Genomic DNA, 24,279 nt, shown 5'->3' with positions numbered 1-24,279 from the left:
TTCCAAAGGCATACATTTTAAAGAATTAGCAATGATTTTAGGGGCTTTTGCATTGCGTCAATGACATTCTCCTGAATATAGCCAGCTATCAATAATTCAGGTAGTCCTCGATTTACAACCATTCATTTAGTGACATTTCAAAGTTACAATAGCACTGAAAAAACAAACTAATGACCATTTTTCATACTTATCCCCATGGCCACATGATCAAAATTTGGCAACTGGCCCATATTTATGATGGTTGCCGTGTTCTGGGTCATGTGATCACCTTTCTCGACCGTCTGATAAGCAAAATTAATGGGGAAGCCAGATTTACTTAACACCTACAGTGATTTGTTTAACAAATAGCAAAAGCAATTGCACTTAGCAATAGCCACAACACTTATATACTGCTCTATAGTGCTTTTACAGTCTATTGCCTCCAACAATCTGTGTCCTCATTTTATTGATCTGGGAAGGATGGAAGGCTAAGTCAACCTCGAGCCCATCAGGATCGAACTCCAGGCTGTGGACAGAGTTTGCCTGCAATAGTGCATTCTAACCACTGCGTACCAGGGCTGATCAAATATGGCAAGAATGGTCATAAATGGGGCAAACTCATTTAACAACTGTCTTGATTAGCAACAGAAATTTTGGATTCAATTGTGGTTGTAAGTCGAGGTCTACCTGTATACCCCAGGGAGCACATCCTAAACGTACAACAGCAAGCAGATGCTGGCACACATGGCCCAGGCCAGTTTATAGCACCTTAGCCCCTCACTCAGCAGGCATCTAACCAGAATTTCCTTATCTTATTTGTATGTTTAGAAAATAAACTTACCATATGGAGAAACCCAGGATGACACATCATTACAAAGCAGAACGTTATACTTTTGGCTTTGACTCCATGTTACTGGCCACTGACAAACCCAGGCAGTCAAATTTAGAATTAAAATAGGAGTGTAGACACTGCTGGGAATTTGCCCCTTCAAAATGAGATTATCCTCATCCAGCACTTCCTTTTCCTTATCTAGCTTCCTTTGTGATTCTTTCAACTTGGGCATCCTCGTTTATCTACTGCCAAAGTCAAGCACCAGTTTAGCATTCTTTTCCACTTCCATGTTACCATCACAATCTCGTATAATAGTGGTAGGGTTGTGAAGGCCAGGGACTCAACAGCTCTCAAGATTATTCTTGGCTGCAAGTAGGTACCAACTTTAAAGAGATGCTGAACTTTGCATTTTCATATAACTGTGTTATCACCCAGATACAAATTCTGAATCAGAAAGTTTTTCAAGCCATTGATACAGAAGAGTCTTCCAACATCTTTCCCACATAAGTTCTTTTAGAGTACTGACCAGCTAGAGAGAAAAAGTACTGACCAGAGTACTGACCAGAGTACTGACTAGCGGAGCTCTGGTGGCTCAGCAGACTAAAGCATTATTATTAACATCCACTTACATCTGCTGCCTGCAATTACTGCAAGTTCAAATCTCACCAGGCTCAAGGTTGACTCAGCCTTCCATCCTTTCTAAGGTAGGTAAAATGAGGACCCAGATTATGGGGGCAATAAGATGACTTTGTATAAATATACAAAAGTATGAAGGCTATTGCTTAACACATTGTAAGCTGCCCTGAGTCTCCGGAGAAGGGCGGCATATAAATCAAATTTAAATAATAATAATAATAATAATAATAATAATAATAATAATAATAATAATAATAATGGAAACAAAGCTTACATTTCCTCTCCTATTATCAATTGACTGTAAAGGAATCTTCGTGGTTTTCTTCGTGGTTGCTGTTATAATTTGGTGACTTCTTTGCCAGCTCCTTACAGGCAAAGTAAATAGGGAAGGTGGCAGGGGATCGCGAATGGCAACCACGTGACATCCTTGCTTAACAACTTTAGTGATTTACTTAACAACAGCAACCTATTAACATTACAAGCCACCCAGAGGCGCCTCATGGTGAGATGGGCAGCAAACTAATTGAATAAACAACAAACAAGGAGTGCTGGAAGTCACACGACTGTGTCCCTGTAGGAGATGAGCAAGCCGAGCCTGAGGGCGGGGGCAAGCACATCATCAGTTTGGAGTCCTACACCCCCCATAAAAGACCTAAGTCCAGTCCCCCTTGAAGTCTGTTGACTTGCCTGTTGGTATTCTTGTAAATGATTCTTGTAAATAGGTAGTATGAAATAAACTTGTAATACTTTTGAACTCTATCCTGGTTCCTGATTCTTTTCCCTGACAGCCATTTAACAACAGCAATTCCAATCCCAATTGCTATCATTAACTGAGGCTACCTGTACACAAGACAGATGCCCCAGAAATCAGGGCATCAACTGAGAAGCAAAACACAAGATTAGATGGAGGACAGGTTATTAGGAATGGCTTTTTATGGTGTCTGGACTACTGGCCACAGCTGCCCAGATGTGCCACATCCTCCAGCCAGAACAGCTGGTGCAGATGTGGCATAAAGAAAATGATTTTAGCTAAGGAGCCTCTGTGCAAGCCATAAGAATACTTTCTCTTTTATGCAGGTTCCCTCCCTCCTTCCCTTCTCTTCTCTCCTGCTGCAACAGCGACCCTGCCACAATGCAAGCAAGGACAGGTCTTGGGCTGGCTCTCTCTTGATTTACAGAATTCCTCAGCTAACAGCTGCATTGCAGATGAACCATCTTAAAGTGGACACACACATCATGAAGCCAGCCAGTAGGCCACAGAGTTAGACCTGATCCAGTCGGACAGCTTGTTAGAAACCAATGGAGCAGTTCCGATCTCATTTACTCCACCATCACAAAGGTACATGAACACAACTTGCTATTTCGGCTATGCTGCCTCTTTATGCAGAATGACCTGTAAGATAAGAACTTTAACATCTCTCTCTATTACTATCTTTTTCATTTTCATTAAAATATTTCAAATATTCACTTTGTATTTTCAAATATGGCTCACAAAAGTATAAATTAAGTCCATTTCTGATTTACAGGTTATAAACAGACATACTCTAAATTAAAAACAAAACAAAAGTGGACAATAAGTAATTCCTTATGTGTATGTTATCAATAATAATTTAAATGAAGAAGCACTAATTAAGAACTAGATTTTGATTAAGAACAATGAATGCACAATACTATACTAAAACCCCAAGCGACCATTGTTTTAAATACAAGGTAGTGTTAAAGACTGAGCAATTCTAAATGGGGGGGAAGGAATACAAAAGGGGCAGGGCCCTTTGTATCACACTGCCTCCCTAAATAATGTACAGAAGAGTGAAGGTTTCCCAATGTATACTATACAACATGAACTAGATCAGGGGTGTCAAACTCAATTTCATTGAGGGCCGCATCAGGATTGTGTTTGACCTCGGGGAGCCGGGCTGGGTGGGGCCAGAGTGGGTGTGGCCAGCTTGACATCACTCGTGTTAGGGGCACCTGTGGTGACCCAAGCGCTCTGTCAGTGAAAACGGAACTCGGGAGTACCGCGTGGGTTTTCACTGGCAGAGGGTTGCAGGAGGCTGTGGCAGCTGAAAATGGAGCTTGGGAGCCTGTTTTCACTGGCAGAAACACCGCGGGCTGGTCCTTTGCTGTTTTCAGGGCGGCCCTGTGAGCCAGAGATCTAAATACCCCATGGGCCGGATCTGGCCCCCAGGCCTTGAGTTTGACACCCCTAGATGATTATAGAAAAGAGAAACACAGAGATACTTTTCATGTGAACCCCACACTGTCGGAGTCTCCATGTTCTTGCATTTAGTAGCTCTGAATATCAATATGAGATTAGCTCTTTACTCATGGTTTGAGATGCCATAAAGGTTGAGGAAGATCCCTAAGAGCTGGGCATGCATTTGGAACTATTTGGGCCAGCCACAAAAAATCTGCCTCTATCCTACCTTCTAAAAATGCAGAGACTCATAAAAGCAGGTCTTTCACCCCTCCCCCAACCCCCCCCCCCCCCGATCAATTCTCCCTGGAAGGATCCTGCAGGAAATCAGAAAACCTTTTGCCCTATATGATGTGAACTATATTAGTGTGCCTTTGAATCTGAAAAGCAGTACATATTGGAAAGTCATATACACTGCTTTGTACCGTTTCATGTACTGTTTAGCTGAGCTGAGAAACTAGGACAGCATAACAATCCCGGTATAATTAGTCAACCACCCCCTCTTCTGAAGACCAAATCTGAACACCAGATAGTTTGGGAGAGATGTCCCTTAGTTAATGTTTGTCAATGTAAGCCAATAATCTTATGATTGCTAAGGTATAGAAAGATGTTGAATAAATAACTACTCCAAGATCAGAAAATATCACTTCAGCAAAACTTTCTCAGAGAGACAACAAAGATTTGTAACTGAAAGAAGGCCGCTTACTTTTACATGACAACAGAAAAATGCAAAAGGAATTAGGATCTGAAGATCTAATAAGACTTAAATAAAGAATTACTGCAAACCGATTTGTTGTGTAAACACTAAGCCACATAAAAAAAGAGGAATTTGTGACCCACAATTCCAATTCGTTCTTGTGCTGATTTCCCCCAAATGGGTCTACCACCTCTGGATCCCGAAGCTTGAAACCTGCCGGCCCTTTCATGAACCCCAATCAGTCTGACCAGCAGCCATGTTGGTTGGGGTTAGATGGGAGTTGTAGCTGAAACACATCGTTATCTAGGAGAGTGCCAAGTTATTGTTAACATAAAGAGCCTACAACTGCCAGATGTTGCGTATTATAATAAGTCAACATTCAAGTGTAAATGCATATTTGAATTTTTCAGTAGGAGACTGGTGTGCAGCTGTCAAAGAGCTCATTACTTTATTTGCTTATCTGTTTTACTTCTCCAAGTTTGACTTCAGATACCATAAACTCCCTGCTGGGAACGCCAAACCACAACCTTTCCTAACAGCAAAAATAAAATTCTTCAAGCGATTATTTCATGATCGTTCAAATTCTATGGTTCAAAAGATCATCAAAAGATGATCCTCATCTCAAAGAATAGACATTCTCATATGTACTCACAACAAAACTTTTTGCAAGGACTTATGAATGCACGGCTGCTAAAAAAATATTCTTCCTCGTTGGAATGCATGCCCAGCTGGTTTAAACTGGTTTTGTGAACAAGCAGAACATTGTCATTTCGGCCTTGCAATGCTTCATATTATATTTAGTTGAGCTGAGAAATGAGATAATTCTACTGCATAATAAAATATGCACAACATAACTAGGAAGTTATAAACGATGTAAAGTCGAACTACTTTGATTTCTGCATGGAAGGCATGAATTTTCTCTTGAGAATCAGAGGAAAGCAAAATGAAGAGCCTTGGTGGCACAGCAGACTAAAGTGCTGTTAAGTAGCACCAGCTGCCTGCAATTACTGCAAGTTCAAATCTCACCAGGCTCAAGGTTGACTCAGCCTTCCATCCTTTCGAGGTAGGTAAAATGAGGACCCGGATTGTGAGGGCAATAAGCTGACTTTGTATAAAAAAGAACACCGCTTAGGTGGGGCCGAAAGCCCTACTAAGCAGGTATATACAAAAGTATGAAGGCTATTGCTTAACGCAACGTAAGCCGCCCTGGGTCTCTGGAGAAGGGCGGCATATAAATCGAACCAATAAATAAATAAATAAATAAATAAATAAATGAAACCAATGATTCTTCCCGCAGTAAATTAACTATTAATTTAACTTATGGAGCAGTTTGCTCTTAGAGAGAGCCAGTTTGGTTTAGTGGTTAAAGCACCAGGCTAGAAAGCAGGAGGAGACCATGAGTTCAAGTTCCACCTTAGGCATGAAAGCCAGCTGGCTGACTTTGGTCCAGTCAATCCAACCCACATCACAGGGTCGTTGTTGTGGGGAAAATAGGAGGCTGGAGATGTTTTGTGTATTGTTCTCCAACTACAGTTATTTGTAAAGTAATAAAGGCAGGATACAAATAAACAAATAAAATATTTTTTATGCATACATTCATATGTATGTGCATCTTCTCAAGAGAGAGAGTGAGCGAAATGGGACTGTGCTTTGAACAGGACCCCTGTTGGTGAAGATGCACCACTGCCCAGTGGCAAAATGCCTACTGTCTTTAAGTGCTCCTCATGTGGGACTGGTGCCATGGCAAGGCTGAGGTTTTTCCAAACTGTATGTACTGGATGTTGCAGCACACACGATACAGCAGTGGCAGCCCCCTCTTCCAGCAGGATGAGCTGGATCATGGAATGGTTTCCAAAACTCCTCCGCTCTAGTATTTAATCAACTTTTGCCACTAAAGCATTTGTGAGTTCCCGGGAGAACTACCATCACATCCTGCCTCAGCCAAAGCCACTATAAAAAGAACCTGAGTACAACTATACAAATTCTATCCAAATGCACTTAACCTGTGAGTAGGCAACCACTGTGGAAGAAAGAGGACAGACGTAACATTTTCTGTTCAGGAAAATGTAATTCTTACCGACTCTTGAAATCAACAAGTAACTTGTTAGTGTAAATCACTGTTCTTCAAACATGGCAACTTTAAAATGTATAGACTCCAACTCCCAGAATTCCCCGCCAACTTGCTGGCTGGGAAATAATGGGAGTTGAAATCCACATATCTTAAAGTTGCCAAGTTTGAAAAACACTGGTGTAAATGAACTAATGCAGTTATTTATAATCTGTTCAGTGTGTAGAAATTGGTTTTGCCCCTCAACGAAAGAAGAAAAGTTTTCAGTCTGACAACAACAAAAATGTTTTAATTCATAATTTTCCCTCTGCCCTTAATCCACTAAGTGGCCTAAAGTAAGACATTCACTCAGCTTCAATCTTCCTTTTTAATTTATATAACCTGCATTATAGGATTGTTATAAACAAGTTTCACAGATGGTGGGTGCTTTGAACATATTTAAAAATATAAATGTATTTTTGTTCGTATTACACAGACAGGATGCACAAATAGCTTAAGGAGAAAATCCGAATTAAGCAGCAGCTGATGTCAGTAATATTTCCAAGCCCTCTTAATTGTCCTCTTTTGGCATCACACAAGGCAAAAGGACACACAGGGAAATCAAGCTGACATAATTCTGTCTGTACACCAAATTTTCTAACAGAGCCACTAAATGCAGAGTTCTGAGTTTTTTGGTTGGATTTTTTAAGACTTCTGATCCCTCTCATTTTTCTTCTACAACAAGGATGACAGAAAATGGCAATGTAAAAACACCTCTCCTCAAAGTAGTTGAAGTAGCACCTCAACTGAGCAATAACCGCTACAAGCACCTTAAATTTGAAATGTCTCCAGCTCAAAACGGTTTCCAATGCAAAATGAACTGATTCAAACTTCTGGGATGTGTTCCAATCACTCTGAAAAGGTTCCAAAACAATCCCATTTTGAGACCTGCTTTTTTAAAGCTAACATTTTGTTAATCCACATCATTTAAATCTAATCTATCTGAAATGCACACATACAGGTATAGTTGATAACTATTGTTGATTGTGTATGATGGAACTTGAATAGGAAGAATCTTCCTGGATCATTTGGTGGCTTCTGATAACACTAACATTTTCCTGGACTTGCATCGCATCCCATTCATGTTGGAAGCACCAAGACGCTTCCAGGTTGAAAGGATTAGCCAGCGACATCACTGTTGCCCAAGAGACATCCAGTTGGGGGCTCTTTTCATGTCCCCATTAATGTGCCCACCAAAGTGATACCTGCCTACTTGCGAATGCAAGCTTTCAAACTGCTAAGCTAGCAGGAGCTGGAGCAAAAGATGGGAGCTCACCCCATCCCATGGCAGCACTTGGGTCTCAAGCCAGGGTGAGCAACCATGCTCCTTTTTGCTTCCTTTGACTGCCTATGGGGTTGAAAAGTGGGGAAAGCATTTTGCAGTGCTTCTACCCTTCCTGAGTAAATGGACTCAGGGAGTCTGTGTGGAGAAAGAAAGTGAGCCCTTTGGCACTTTAGTGTGAAGTACCAGAGGGCTCGATTCTATCCTCTACTTTATTTGACAATTACATGAAGCTGTGGGGGAAAACTATGACCATTTGGGGTACAGTAATCCTCAGTATGCAGATGGTGCTCAATTATACATTGCCACCCAAGACCAAACAGGAAATGCAATGAAATCCTTTGTGTCTGGAGGAGGCAAGGGTCCGGTTGAGGCCAAATGGAGCAGAATTCAAAACTCAGCTAACACCAGGAGAACATCAACTTTAACTCTCAATGGGGCTCTGCTCCCCCAAAAGGAGATGGTGAGCAACGTGGAGGTCCTCCTGGACTCTCATCTCCTGCTGGAATAGTAGTAAGAAAACTGTAGCCCAGAGGTATGGCAGGTATAGTTGGAACAGGAGGGGCTGGTAATAGGTATTCATGCTCTCTACACTTTCTGGAGTTCTGTAATTCTCTCTACACTGTTCTTGAACATAACTTGGAATAATCTGCAGAGTAATATAAGCAATGGGATACTTGCCACAGAACATCAGTACTGTGAAAAGCATTCCATTTGCAGTTTCCAGATGCAATTTATAGTGCTAGTTATACAGTCTACATCATTTTGGAGCCCTGTCATCTGCAAGATTGCTTACTTAAAAAAGAATCTGCTCAGTGGGTCTTGCACAGAGCAAGAGGGAACTAGAAGAGAGCCTCCTCAGCAGGAGAACTTCTCCTCTAGAATGTCTTTCTACCAGACTACACCTTTGTTCTTGCTATTTAGAAGGTTTCTGCAGTCTTAACTAAATAGTGAATAGTGGGATGGTCCTGGGATAAATGAAGCTGAATTGGTAAATACTATAAATTTGTTTTGGTATATAATTTGATTGTATTTTTTGTATTTTTTTGTATTTTGATGCTGTATTATTTGCTTATAAACTCGCTTAAAATCAATTAATTTAAACAGCATTAAATCACTTGAAATCCACCAATCTTGCATTTGCCATGAACCCTGCCTACCCAAACCTGGTGGTTGGTCCTCAAAGAAATAAGTCCTATAGTTAAAGGACCTAGGTATGTTTAGCCTACAGAAAAGATGCCATGACAGTCCTCAAATATCAGAAGAAACACAAAAGGAGAGAGCTTACTGTCCCGGGGGACAAGATCGGGATCTGTGACATCAAATTACAAGGAGGTCCAGGTTAGATATCAGGAACCTCCTGACTTTAATTCTCCTTGCTGATTAAGGCCTCCTGGGAAGAAATGTATGGTTGGTTCTGGAGATGGTTAATACCTATTTAATAGAAGGAGTAGTTCTGCTTCCTCTTAAGGAGTGTTGGCTGGTGGGGCTCAGAAGGAGAGCTCTTTCTGCCTTAGCACCCACCCTTTAGAGTATCATTTCCCCTGAGATTAGACTGGCCCTGGCCCTGTTGGTTTTTCATAAGGCCTTAAAAACCTGGCTTTGTGCTCAAGTCTGGGAACCCAGGCATAGGTTAGAACCCATCTCCTGCTGTATGGAAAATAGTTTAGATTGTGCCTTGCTTTTATTCTTGTTTTACTCTTGTTTTGTATCATTTATTTTGTGTTATGTGCTTTACTGTAAGCCACTTACAAGTAAGATCAGTGGCTATATAAATCAAGTAAATATAATTTAAGTTGTCAGGCAGTGGAACAGGCTATCACATAAAGTGTTGAATTATCCTTGTTAAAGATTTTCAGACAGAGGCTGGACGATTGTCTGCCAGAGATGTTTTAACCAATACTGCTCTCAGCAAGAGGATGGACTAGGTGAACTCTAGGACCCCTACCAATCCTGACATTGCTTTCATTTACTTGGGTGCTAAATATGGTAAAAATGGAATAGGGGCTAAGATGTGGTGATTAAAGAATGGCCTGGCATTTGTCATCTTGTGGTCCTGGAATATTTTCTGGAAGTTTTCATTATGTACTACAAACCAAAATAACACTCTATAGCACCAAAAACATAGTTGCATTCTCCACACACTCACTCTTTTTCTCACCCCAAGGCAATCTGCAACTCCAGTGTGTGGCTCAAGAACTTAACATCCTTCCGAGGCACTTGTGTGGCCACTTCACAACATGGTTGCCATGGGAGATTAGTCTAGCCACAAAATGTCTGCCCTAACTGGCATGGCCAGTCAAAAAAAAAAATTGGAATGGCACATTTCCAAACAAAGCACTGAGGCATAGCTCCCCTCTATTTTTATTTCCTAAGAATGCCTGAGGGGAGGGCAGAGTTTACTCAGAAATAAAGATGATCTAAAGGCTTGTCAGTTTTTACTGAAAGAATCTAAACATGTCAGCTGGAGGAAAGGAACTTGGAAGTACCAAGGAAAGTAAATACAGATTCAAGAATGCCCATCATCCTCAGCACCTGGGATTGTGTTCCCATTAAATCCCACAGAAGCAAACAATTATTTGCATTAAATTTACTGATGAGAGTTGGGGGGAAAAAAGCTGAATACTGGATCTACATCCAGATCAGACCAAGTTTAGCTTAAAAACCACCACAGCAAAAAACATAGAAGAACATTCTAACATTCACTCCATGAAACTATTGCAGACCAACTGCTGAGTGTAATGATGTTGGAATAATAGGCATCTCTCAGTAGGATAATCTATTTGTTCCAGGAGACACAAAACATCAGGAGTCCGGTAGTATCTTTTCTGAATAACAAGTGTTATTAAAAGACATACGTTTTTGTGAGCTGTAGCTCACTTTGCTGGATGCACATAGCAAGCGGCAGCTTCATCGGATAAAGTGATAAAGCTCATGAAAGCTTCAGCCTTTGGATAAAATTTGTTAGTGGCAAAAGTTGCTACCCAATTGTACAGGGCATCACTTGAGACGTACATTGTTGAATTTAAATTAAATTGGTGACTAGCAGGGGCATTGCTACCCATGTGAAAGGCATCAGGTCAGTCCTCATCAGCCAAAAAGGCCACCAGAAATGTGGAAGTTAACTTACAGAACTCCTGGTCATGCCAGCTCTCCATACAGACCCCATGGCTGGAAGTCCACACTGTGCATCAGATTTGTGCTGAGTAAAACTCTTTAATCCAAGCACACATCAAAAAGACTGATTTTCTGGCTTCAATATCAGCCATTTTTGCAATGTACATCAGTTCACTGGTAAGGCATCCATCCAAGATTTTAGATTTCTTATATAATGCAGCAATTATGGCATTAGAGTTTGCACAAGAATTGAAAGAAACTCTTTTGTGCTGGAATGAATCCTCATCTATTTAGCCACAAAGTTAACTCAATCCAGGACTCACTTCAAGACATTTCCTGAAAACAAGGTCTACAGTCACACTAGTATGAATAAGAACACGAATGATATGCTTTTTCTGAAATGGGATAACAAATTTGCTGCTGCATTTAACAATGGTGAATCACCACAGTGTTCAACATTCTCTATCTGAAATAGCATAGGTTCTCCTGCTTGAGCAGGGAGCTGGACTAGATGATCTCCAGGGTCCCTTCCAGCTCATTCATTCTATTCTATTCTCTATTGTTTCCATTTCTCAGGAATATTATGTATTTTTGTGTTTAAATTTATCTCCATTTACATAATATATGTATTTGGACTGAATTTCTAAAAACATTTTAAAACCATTTAATATAAATAGAAGTTGTACGAATCCATTATGTTACTAATATTATGAGGCAATTCATCTCCAGAAATGAAAGATCTTTTCCCTGTAGAAAAAGATACTAGCTGCATAATTCTAATGCATATCCGAACTGCATCAGTGAATTTATAAATGAGACAAGGTTTGAACTAGAAGGGTCTAAACTCAAATAATGGCCTTTGTCACTGTGCATATTTCTTTCACTTTATCAAATTCTGACAGCCACCTTCTAATTGGCAAGACACGTCCCTACTATTTCAATGTTTTGTGTTTCCTACAATCAGTCTGCATCTCATGCCTTTTTCTCCATGTTTCCAGGACAAATTCACATTTTCTGAAAAAAATTAACCAGATATTAAAGCTAACTAGCTTTCTAACGGTTGCTACTCCAGAAAGGCACCACATATTCCTCTAGGAAAGAGTGCTGATGTTGCAGCTATATCCAGATTTCTTCACAAATGAAGACATTTGAGCCCCATTTCAGTTATTAGATAAATGAATTGGGTTGTTGTTTTTTTCAAACTGTATTCTGCAGATTCCACAAAAAAAATTGTTAGGCTTTCGTGAAAAACTAAAGGAGGAAAATATCAGTTGAACACAGCCAATTTTGTATTATTAGAGTTTTTCTTCTTGACTGGGAATTCTGGGAATTTGGAAACTAACAGATTCTTCAGTATAAAAAAGTTTAAAACATGATCCCCAAACTGAAATTTGAGAGCCACTTTGGTATAGTGCTTAGGGCACAGGACTAGAAACTGGGAGACCGTGAATTCTAGTCCCACTTTAAGCACAAAGCCAGATGGGTGATCTTGGGCCAGTCTCTTTTTCTCACCCCTAGGAAGGAGGCAAGGGCAAACCACTTCTGAAAAACCAAGAAAACTCCAGGGACTTATCCAGGATTCATCTAAGAATTGGACATAAGCAAAAGAGAAAAAGAAAGCCCTATCTAACAAAAGCATATTACCAAATATTATTACTTGAATATCATTGCTTGGCTAGTTCTATATTTGTTTTGTTATTCAATAAGGTTTTAACAGACTAGTACTTGTCAATCTTGCCCTTTTAAACTCCAATATTATATCTGTGTCAATTTCAAACACTTGAAGATGAATCACAAATTATTTTCAGCACAAAGACTTGTGAGTTAGCTCTTCAGTTAATTTGTACATTAAATCAAAATAATCCAGTCAGAGTTTCAAAAACCATCTGCTGACTTTCCAAGTTAAATTTGATTCCTTCTACTCTGTTACCCATTTCCTGAAGCTCTTTTACCCATCTGCACTCAGATATTATTTGGTCTTTACTGTATTTAATAATTTTGTTCACTTTCATACTTGGGTTATTTTTTTTCTTTTAGCCAATTTCAAATCAACACCTTAACTCTTAATTTTCATTCCTGACTACACTGCCTTCTTCCTGGAATCCAAAGCTTCATAGTCCATGTACTCTTAGGGAGGAAGGCAGGAGGAACCAATCTGATTAGGTAGCAGAAACACTCCATACCTCACTTAAAAATAGTTTTCAAAGCAAGACTGATCAACCCACATTACACTCGCTGCACTCCAAGACTGGCTGAATTTGGGCAATGTGATGCCAACATTGATACTGGTTTAAGGTTTATTAAATTTGTATACCGCCCTTCTCCCGAAGGACTCAGGGCGGTGAACAGCCAAAATTAAAATACATACAGTATAAAAATTGAAATAAGTTAAAACAGAATTAGATCAGTTTGGCTTCCCCAAATTTTAAAACCCTTTACCCATAAAATAGCCCATTAAAATTTTAAGCCAGCCCGGCTTGCTGAAATAAAAAGGTCTTCAACGCTCAGCAGAAAGTACGGAGGTCCGGGATCAGTCGTATTCCTGGGGGTAGCTCGTTCCAGAGGGCGGGTGCCCCCACAGAGAAGGCTCTCCCCCTGGGGGTCGTCAGTCGACATTGCTTGACCAACAGCACCCTGAGGAGACCCTCTCTGTGGGAGCAGATTGGCCGGTGGGAGGTTATCGGTGGCAGAAGGTGGTCTCATAAATACCCGGGCCCTAAACCATGGAGCGCTTTAAAGATGAGAACCAATACCTTGAAGCGCACCCGGAAGACCACCGGGAGCCAGTGCAGCTCACGCAGGAGAGGTGTTACGTGGGAGTGCCATGTCGCTCCCATAATTACCCGCGCAGCCGTAATTCTGGACCAGCTGGAGCCTCCGGGTGCTCCTCAAGGGGAACTCCATGTAGAGAGCATTGCAGTAGTCCAGGCGAGAGGTGACGAGGGCGTGAGTGACCGTGCATAAGGAGTCCCGATCCAGAAAGGGACGCAACTGGCGTATCAAGCGAATCTGATAAAAAGCCCCCCCGGCCACGGCCATCATATGCTCTTCTAAAGACAGTTGTGTATCCAGGAGGACGCCCAAGTTACGAGCCCTCTCTGTGGGGGCCAATGACTCGCCCCCAATAGCCAGCAATGGCACCAGCTGGCTATATCGGGACGCTGGCAGCCACAGCCACTCAGTCTTGGAAGGGTTGAGCTTGAGCCTGTTCCTCCCCATCCAGAGCCGCACGGCCTCCAGGCACCAGGACATCACTTCAAGGGCATCATTGGGGTGGTCTGGGGTGGAGATGTACAGCTGAATGTCATCAGTGTACAGATGGCACCACACCCCGAATCCACGGATGATCTCACCCAGCGGTTTCACATAAATGTTAAACAGGAGAGGCAAGAGGACCGACTCTTGCGGCACCCCACAAACAAGGTGCCTCGAGGTCGACCTCTGCCCCCCTGCCAACACGGACTGCGACCGGTCGGAGAGATAGGAGGAGAACCACCGTAAGATGGTGCCTCCCACTCCCAACCCCTCCAGCCGGCGCAGCATGATACCATGGTCGATGGTATCAAAAGCCGCTGAGAGATCTAATAGGACCAGAACAGAGGAACATCCCCTGTCCCGAGCCCTCCAGAGATCATCAACCAACGCGACTGGTCTGTTTTGAGGTTGTTTTCCAGGGTGAAGACTTGATACAAGGATTTTGTCTCCCAACTCTCATCCGTATAAAACTAAGCTAAAAAATTACCAGGGTACTCCTAACATGTCGACTATGGAGATTGTTATCACCCAGGTCATGGTTGTCCCAAAGGCGATTTTCTAAAAGGCAACTAGACTTTTTTTTTTTTCTTCGAAAACATTTCGCTTTTCTTCTGAAGCTTCTTGGGTGAGAAGTGAAACATTTTCAAAGAAAAAAACCAAGAAAATCCAGTTCCCTTTTGGACTTTTGGGTCCAAAAGCAACTTTGGTTTCTACTATGTCCCTTCCGTTGATATCACAATGTCACTGGATGAGTTCCAGCATCTCCTTCAGAAGGATGATCGGTAGATCCAACCCCACAAATGCTCCCCAGTCCTGTAAACTCAAAGAACAGCAACACCTGTCATTTTATCAAGCCAAATTAGACCCTAATGAGGAAGTAAGGCGGTTGTTAAAAGATCCAACTGCATCAGCGCCATTCCTGGACCTTCAGTAGCTCTTCTTTAAGCCCAAGAATGGGGGAGAGGAAAGAGGTCATTATCTCACCTTTCTCCATATACTTTTTCCTTTCTGGATTATCTCTTTTGTTTGTAAGGCTGCAACATAGAATGCATTTTTCATTGATTATACGTAAGCCACTTGGGGAGCTTTTGTTTGAAGGGCAGGATAAAAATGCTATAAATAAATTAATTTATTTGGTTGGGTGATATGGGGTCATTCACGTCATTCCACCACAATTTTCTCCGGGGCTCCCTTATCCAATGCAACTGGCTGCAGAGAAAGGGAAAAGACTTTCTTGACTGTTTAGTGAGACATAAAGATTACAGCAAGTCACAACCTTAATGCAAATTAGTTCCTCAATGGCCCATATTTAATTACATGAAGAACAGGATGCTTAATTGCAACATGACCAAGCAAGGAAGTAGTGCCTCCAGGATTAAGGCTGAGAAATCACTATTAAAATCACTGGTTCTCTTCCAGGCAAAAAGGAAAAAGGAAAAGGAAAAAGAAAATGGAACAGCCTGAACATCCAGTAAAAGAATGAAAGCAATCATTGGCCCAGTTGTGCCATTAACTTTCAACTGGAATAACATCTCATAGCTTCCAACACCATCTCTGCTGAGCTCAACCTCTTAACCGGTGTAGGCAGTCCTCGACCTGCAACCACATTTGAGCTCAACATTTCTGTTGCTAAGTGAGATAGTTGTTAAGTGAGTTTTACCCCATTTTACAACCATTCTTGCTACAGCTATTGAGTGAATCACTGCAGTTGTTAAATTAGTGACACAGATATTAAGTGAATCTAGCTTCCCCATTGACTTTGTTTGTCGGAAGGTCGCAAAAGTCATCAGTACGAGTCAGTTGCTAAGTGTCCGAATTTTGATCACATGACCATGGGGATGCTGCAACAGTTTTAAATGTGAAAAAACAGTCATCAATCACTTTTTTCAGTGCCATTGTAACTTCTAACAATCATTAAACAAATAGTTGTAAGTCGAGGACTACCTGTATTTAGCCAGTCTTGACTTACATTGCTACTCCAGAGCCTTGCAAAAACTGAACACTTCTCAGGTCACATCTCATAGCAACATCTGACCACTCCATCCTCTGCCAGATTCCATTTTTTTCTTTTTTTTACTCGTTCTTTACCTACAGAAATTCAAATGGTTCCTCTCACTCTACTGTTCTGGTTTACTCTTTTCCTATTTGCTCTCTTCTGGGCACCTTGACCTGCTGCTGGACACCAGAGATCATCAGTGTTATATAATAAGAATGGAGTAGGCAAATGTTTTCTTGCCTATTTTGCTGGCCTAAATATGGGAATGGAAGCAGAAGCTTGGCTGGAGGGATGAGAGTAGGCCACGCTTATTCCTCACTCCCAAAATGGGTAAAAAACTGCATCACTGTTCAGAAATTTCAGCAGCTTGGTTTCAGCCAAATTTGGGAATGGGGATGGATGGAAGGCATCTTGCCTCCCAAAGGCCTCCTAGAATTATTTTGGAGGGGAAAAATAATACCATTTAACTTCATCTATTTTCTCATCAATTTTAGCAGAACGTTATCTTGGCATGGCAGATGGGACGTCAGGTATGGCTTGTGGCCCAGGGATTGCCTCTGTTCCTTGCTAGGCAAACAAGCTTGATGAAGTTTATTTTATCCACTCTGAAAATATTCTATTAATACTTTTTACAGAAAGAAGTGACTCTCAAAGAGAGCAAAGGAAACTCATGTGACTTCAATATAGATATCATGAAGTAAAAAGCTACAACAGCAGACAAACATTTCAGAAACAGTTAAGCAGCCTGCCCTTCTCTCCTGAAGTGATGCCTGAAACAAATTCAATGCCTCTTTTCCAGTTATGAAATCAATTCTGGACTAAAGTCGCAACCACGACAGCTACTATTCTAAATCCACATCAAGGTTTAGCAGTGTGAGATGCTTTACAATGCAAGGTATCATCTGCATCCAAGTCAAGAATCTACCTCTGGTGTTGCAGGCAGAGAACGAGAGATTCAAGAGGAAGGAAAGACGGTTGCGGAGCAAGCACTGGGCAGGAGACAAGGCTTCCCACTAATCCACCACCTTCCTTACTAGAACAGCAGCAGATCGCAGTTCTTCAGCTTTGCTTCTGCTAACCTCAAGCTAGTGAGAGCACAGAACAAAGGAAGATTACAACGGCCACTCCGGTAATGAAGCAAACGTTCACTTCTCTTTTCAGTGTCTCTGTCAGCATCAAGAATCTTGGCTCCCACAGAAGCACGCACTGCGAAATGTAAGCTGCCCCACTCTAAACCAGTTTTATTTCAGATATAAGAGGGCCAACGCACGTTAAAGGAAAGAACATAAGCATACACTAAAACACGTGACTCAAGAGAGTACTGAAAGAGTAAAAAAAGCTGGTATTTAAAGGAAGCAGTAATGATCAAGGCCGACGCGTACTTGCTAGAGGAAACACTGCACCACAGCTTTTCTTACAAGCAGCCTGAATTTGTAAAGAAAGAGATGGGGTGGCGAGATCTCGCTGCCACTTTGCAGCTGGCGTTACTGTGGCTCCAATGCTTTCTGAGCCGAGTATTTAGTCATAGTCTTGACTCACATTGCTGCTCTGAAGCACCAGAGAAACTAAACACCTCTTAGGTCACCCAGAGCTATATCTGATCCTACACCCTCTTGCCAGATTCCTTTTTCCAGCAGAGGCTCTTTTATATACAGAGACCGAAAGGGTTCCTCTTGGTGTTTTCTGACTTTATATATTACCCTACTTTGCTCTTCTATTCAATATGTAATACTCAGGGATCCACCCTTTATGAATCTGAAAAATGCTGAAATGAATTTTTAGCACAAGCATGATCGTGGGTCACTGATGTTATTTAGACCAGGAGTCTCCAACCTTAGCAACTTTAAGCCTGGAGGACTTCAACTCCCAGAATTCTGGGAGCTGAAGTCCTCCAGGCTTAAAGTTGCCAAGGTTGGAAATCCCTGATTTTGACAATCAAGCCTAAAATCAGCTAGAATAACTAACTGCCTATTACTTTCTTGGCTAGTGATAATGGCTCAATAGTCGTCCGGGCCATTAAATTCTTATTCCATGATTTAGACATCATGACAACTGACAGATTTTGTTTCTTGTAATTTTCACACCCTTATCACAATCTGCACCATCATTCTGTGTGTGTACTGTGGTTTATTTTGCCATCTCCACATAGTGGTGATTCACAAGGAACAGATTTGTATGGCAATCTTGTTGCACACAACATATGGTCAAAGCAAAGCCCAACTTCAGACACATTTTCCCACACAACAGAGCAACCAATAATCTGAGCCCAACAGGAGGAAAATGACAGCAGAACCAACAGCAATAGGAATTCATGCTGAATATGAAGCTTTCCTTACAGATGTGTAGTAGCAAGATCTGACCCATGGTTTTCCTGGAAGAGATAGAAAGTGATCTTCCCCTTTCATCTTTTATGGTATACTTGTAATCAGGAATCAACTTAGATGCTATTGTCATTCCTTTATATTTTCTGCCTTATAACTGCTCCTAAGCTCTGGATAGCTTTGAGATGTCATTACAGCTGTCTTATTACAAAAAAATAAGGCAATATCTGCTATTGTCACCAAAAAAAAATTCTCGATTCCTGGCACCACTAATATTTGTATTGATTTTGCCAGAATACCTGCCCCCATTCAATACTGAATGCTACTGCCAATTTGTAGACGCTGAGGCCTTGTTATCTGACTGTTCCATCTTACAATAAGTCAATAATAAATCTCCATTCACAGACACAGATCCTTTAGTCCAATGGTTTTACTTTTGCAAATCAATCAATCAATCAATCAATCAATCAATTCACACCTCATTTCTCTTACATAATCTATGACCAAATATATCAATTTTTTTCCTTTAAAATTATTCTCCCAAAGCTGCATAAATTTGTCAGGAATTTGAATAAAATTATGTACTCTTTTTAATGAAGTATGGTGCACTATTTTTTGTAATTCATTATTCTTTCTCCCACCTGATAAACCTCTCTGACTGGGGTATGTCAGAGAAACCAAAACTGCAGCACAGTATTACCTGCCCTAATTATTGCTTTATATTTCTTTTACAAGATGCAAAATGCATTGAAAAACCAAAAACCAGACCACTGCAACACTTACAAGGGATACTGGGAAATACTTAAGAGCCTTGCTGGTGCAGCGGACTAAGTGCTGTTATATAGCTGCCAGCTGCCTGCAATTAGTGTGAGTTCAAATCTCACTAGGCTCAAGGTTGACTCAGCCTTCCATCCTTCCGAGGTAGGTAAATTGAGGACCCGGATTGTGGGGGCAATAAGCTGACTTTGTAGAAACACCGCTTATGGGGGACCAAAAGCCCTAATAAGCAGGTATATACAAAAGAATGAAGGCTATTGCTATAAGTGCATTGTAAACCACCCTGAGTCTTCAGAGAAGGGCAGCATATAAATTGAACTAATAAATAAATAATAAATACATTTTAATTTCCACTGAGACATTAAGGTAATTGTTAGGACAACTGACATTTTTCTTATATAATAGGACTGCCATGAAAAGAAATAAGGGACTGCAGGGACAAAATGACATAAATGTGGTAAATAAAAATAATCATAATCTATATTTTGTAGTAGAAAACGGAGAGAAGAGTTTTCTCTACCAACTCTGCACCTGTTTAGGTCTTTGATTTTCCGCCATCTACAATGGTTGAAAAAGCATTTGTGGAACCTTACTCTCCTCCCCATGTTGAGAAGCAGGCACCCTTTCCTCAAACTCATGGCGAATGTGTGTTATGAACAAGGAATTTCCTGGTTGGGAGCTCTTAAGTCAGAGCAAAGGAAAGCCACTGTTGTTGCCCAACAGGCTGAGGCTGTTAGTGTTGCTAAAAAGGAGGGGGGAGGAAATCAAGAGGACGCTGAACTGAAGATGCAATTAAAGAAGTCATGGAGGAATTACAAGAAGAAACAATAACATTAATATTGCAACAAAGACAACTCTTTAATTCAAGTACTGCATGCCATCAGCTAGATGCACTGAAACCTGAAAACAGGTAAGATAATTGGAAAATGAGTAAAGAAATATCACATTGATTAGGATTAAATCGATACCCTGGCTTCACTGAAAATATCATTATACATACTGGTTAATTATGCAGAATAAGTAAACATTTGCTACCAAAGCCACTGAATAAGTAAATGCTTGAACTTGAATTGGATTATTACACATTTCATGCCACTGCAAACTACTCAAAACAGTATAAAAGCATAGTGGCATGCTATTATGGGCTTCTTCAAGTATGAACAGAGCTCTTGGATGAGTAGATAAACATCATGGAATGCATCATTTTAAGCATCATATGAGTACCATTTTACACATATATTCAAGTAATGTGGAGTTGATGCTGTGTGTTAGTAATCGCAAAGAATAATATCCCTGAAAAGAAAACATGACTTTATTATTGACTCTTTTTGTTCTTCCTAAATTCCACAGCAGATTTTTTCACATGTCAAATTCCCAGGCCGGAAAAGTGCATCACTATACTAAATAATAGTCACAAAATCAAGCCCCAAATTGCAACACTCAAAACAAAAACATTATTACTTCTAATAGCATCATCTTAAGGACAAGGGTCCTAGACAATTCCTCTAACAATCCCTTCTCTTTCTGATTACAACATTCTTCTAAATGTGAAATAAAGTACACCTGAATTGGAGAAGCCTGATGTAATATTGTGGGGCAATTTCAATACAGCTCTATCTAAGCAAAGTTATTTAGAACTAAGCCCCTATGAGTTTAAAAGGAATCAGTCCAAATACAGAGTCATAGTGCATTCTGTACTTCTGAATGTATAACACCAACTCCCTTATAGTTTGAGTGAGTAGATAGGTGGTTAATCTGATGCTCACTATTAAGCATCAGTTCACGATGTTCCAGACTTTAGTATCTAGTAAGAAATGAATCCATTCTAACTATGAGCTTGGAGGCAGCATATTCCAAAATCAAAGCCAAAAGAAACACTGATTCCAAGAAGATCAATGATGACATTTGCCGCACTGTATCTATTAAGGGTCTTGCAATTAATTCTCCAACATTATCCTGTATAGGAATTTGATTAAAACCAATGCTCGGATACTTACCTCTTGCTGACAGCTTCTTGGTATTAATGATCTTTGCAGCAAATTCTTGAGATGAGGTTTTTTTCACGCATCTCCGTACCACTGAGAAAGCACCCCTAGAAGAAATACGGAAAGTCTGACCCATGAAACTGAATCAAGAACGAAGGATTAAATCTGTTAAGGTATTTAATTAAAGAACCCATATGCTCAATTGGTTGAAACTAAAAACTGAAAAATTATTAGAATAGGAGAAGGAGTTTCCAAGAAATCAGATGGTCTGGAAAGCAGCCAGCGTGGGTTAAAGAAAAGTGACAAGTTTTGAGGTTTGTTAACTTAATTTACTCTTGGATTCCAGCCTGACCTCCCACTATCACTTTGGACACAGGATTGCAGCTGAAATGTAGTTTGTGGCTCAATGGATTATACAAACTAAAATAATGTAGTTATTTCACGGTTCAGTGTGTTCTGTGACTATTGCTAATTTGATTAACCATGAACACAGCCCCACACGAGCTCACTGTAATCCATTACTCATTTTCTTGAGTATAAGTTGGGATAGCTCAGCACCAAGCCTTCCAAAGCAGCAGGGTAAGTGGATGGGAAAATCTCAAACGGTCACTCATATTCCAGTTTTCCAGCACCCATTTGCAGAGGTGAAATACTGTTACTCTAATGGGAAGAGCCTCGATATGTATTTCACAATGGCCTTTTATAACACGGTCAATCCAAATTTAGCAAGGGAAGCCCCAGTCCTGAGACTGGGGCACAAGCCACCACAAAGCAGCCTCCTCAAAAGTAGTTATAGTGTGAACAAAATAGTTTGGAAGCCTCCATTTCTCTGAGAAGAGAAACCGGATCCCCATCTTGTCTGGTGCTGAGAAAGAAGGATAGCACCCTGAAATAGGGGCCAGCAAAAAAAGCAAGGAAAATGCCACCCACACCCCCTTCCCCTTGGGGGAGTCAGTTTGGTGTGGATGGCAGAAGATATCCTCTGCCTCCAATTTGGGGGAGAGGGGGTGGAGAGAAAGAGAGAATCTCAGACTCTGTATGTTTACTGTATGGTAAAATGTATGGTTAGAGTATGTTAGATTTGCTATTGCAGACTAGAATTAAGTTTTAAAGTCAGCAGTGGACTTGCCTGTTGCAAGACAAAAGATCCCAAATGACTTCTGCTCTAGAGTTGGCTGTTTGCTTGGGAACCATGGGCACTGAAATAGATCTATCTAAAGCAGGGGTCTCCAACCTTGGCAACTTTAAGCCTGGCAGACTTCAACTCCCAGAATTCCCCAGCCAGCAAAGCAAAGCAAAGCAAAGCAAAGCTGGCTGGGGAATTCTGGGAGTTGAAGTCCACCAGGCTGAAAGTTGCCAAGGTTGGAGAGTCCTGCTCTAAGGGACCCTTTCTAGATCGGGACCCAGCTGCTCCGACCTTGCCAATTCCTGCCCTGATGGAGACGTTGCCCCCACCGCTTCCACTCCTGCACAGAAGTTGCCAAGGACTCCCCCACCCCACCAAGGTCCAAGACCGAGCGGGAGGGACGCGTAGAGACTGGCGCACAAAGAAGATGCCACCCGGGGCATCCCTAACGGCCTCCCTGCCCAGGCGCTGCTCCTTCACCTCCAGGGGGCATCTAGGCGAGAAACGCCGAGGGAAAGGCAGAAGCGGTGCAGGGCGAGGACGGGGCGAGGGGAGGGGAGGGGAGCATACAGAGCGCCGAGCTGGATGGGGGTAGGAGAAACGTAGCAAAGGTCCTTGCCGTAATGCAGAAGGGAGCCCGGAGGGAGGGAGGGAGGGGGGGGAGTCTGGAAGTTAGACAGGTGAGCCTGGCCTTCCCAGCGGGAGCGCCCAGATTGGCTCCCCGGCCACGAGGTCCCCAGAGCGGGCGCCGGTGCCGCAGCTCCCTGGCCCGGGTTCCGCGGGGCCCCTCCGGCTGCCTCGGCGCTGCGCAGCCCCTGGCGCCCCCGTCGGCCGCAGAAGTTGCAGCTGGCTCGAGCAACTACGGAGGAGCGGGCAACGCCGCCCCTGCGCAAGCCGGAGGCTGCCCGGGGAGAGTTGCGGAAAGACCGCAGTGCCCGGGGGCTGAGCGGGCGGCGCTGCCAAGCCTGGGGAGGCCGAGGCCAGGGCGACCCGCGAGGGCTCCAGGGCCCCGGACGGCGCGGGCGGGCGACGTACTTGCCGAGCTCCTCGTAGAGCTGGTATTCGTCGGTGAAGCGGGTGCAGGTGGCCGGGGTGGCCATGTTCGGACTGCGGGAGGCGGCAAGGCTCGGCCGGCACGTCGGCTGGCTCAGCAGCAGCAGCGCCGCCGCCGCAGGAGGCACATCGGACTGGGCGAGGCTCCGGCGGCGCTGGCGAAGGCAGACCAGCGCGCTCCTCCTTCCCGCCTCCGGCCGCTGCGGCTCCGGCTCTTCCTCCCCCTGCTCCTCCTCTGCTGCTGCCGCCGGCGCGCCTCCCCGCCCGCTCCACTGCGCACAGTCCCGACCCCGAGACGAAAAGGAGGCGGCGTCTGAAGGCAGCCCGGGCCGGCCGCCAGCACCGCGAGATCTCCGCCGCCGCCGCCGCCACCGAAGCCGCCTCCCCGGGGGCCCAAGGAAGCGCCGCGTTTGGCGGGCGGAGCGGCGGAGGCTGCGCCTGCGGGCCGGGCCGGGCCAGGCAAGGCGGCTTTCCTGCCTGGGGAGGCGCCTCCCCGCCGCAGGAGCAGCGCCTGCCCGGCCCGGCAGAAGGCGAAGGGCAAGCGGGGCTCGACTCGGGAGGCTTTCCAGCAGGTGCGGCCCAGGCCGGCAAAGGCGGCGCTGCCCCTCCGCTTTCCGGCCTGGCGGCGGGCGAGGGCGCGTAGCAGGCGGGCGTAATTGCCAGGCCAGGCCCGGCGGGGGCCGAGGGGCGCGGTGGCTGGGCTGCCTTCGGGCTTTTCCCTCGGTTGCGGGCGTCTGGCCGAAAGGCTAGAGGCAGCTTCTCTCTCTCCGCGGGGCTCGGGAGGCTGAAGGGCCGGGCGTCTTTGCGGCCAGGCAGCAGCTGCTGGGGAGGAGGATCAGAAGGAGGCAAAAGAAGCCGTTGCCTGGGCCGTTAAAATCACATTGGCCAGGTTTGTTGGCTGCAAACCACCCGGCCGGAG

At 43.1% G+C, this 24,279-nt stretch overlaps 1 protein-coding gene across 14 annotated transcripts in view; it reads right to left on the bottom strand.

Moving 5' to 3' along the window:
* Positions 1–23,610, bottom strand: part of CAMK2G (calcium/calmodulin dependent protein kinase II gamma) — a 219,639-nt gene extending 196,029 nt beyond the window's left edge. For 12 of the 14 annotated variants that reach the window (XM_070945161.1, XM_070945148.1, XM_070945154.1 and 9 more), the window contains exons 1-2: positions 23,343–23,501; positions 21,194–21,288 (exon numbers count right to left, since the gene is read on the bottom strand). In XM_070945161.1, the coding sequence (XP_070801262.1) occupies positions 21,194–21,288; positions 23,343–23,407 (160 nt within the window). In that variant the 5' untranslated portion in view covers positions 23,408–23,501. Of the gene's footprint in view, positions 1–21,193; positions 21,289–23,342 lie in introns of all 14 variants that reach the window. The other 2 variants (XM_070945159.1, XM_070945160.1) reach the window with 1 other exon arrangement.
* Between the last annotated feature and the right edge of the window lie 669 nt (positions 23,611–24,279).

Source organism: Pituophis catenifer, unplaced genomic scaffold (assembly GCF_029215685.1).
Source record: "Pituophis catenifer annectens isolate HBS135680 unplaced genomic scaffold, rPitCat1.0.hap2 SCAF_6, whole genome shotgun sequence".
NCBI lineage: Eukaryota > Metazoa > Chordata > Lepidosauria > Squamata > Colubridae > Pituophis > Pituophis catenifer.
The sequence above is the reverse complement of the archived record's forward strand: the minus strand, read 5'-3'. Positions and strand labels throughout refer to the sequence as shown.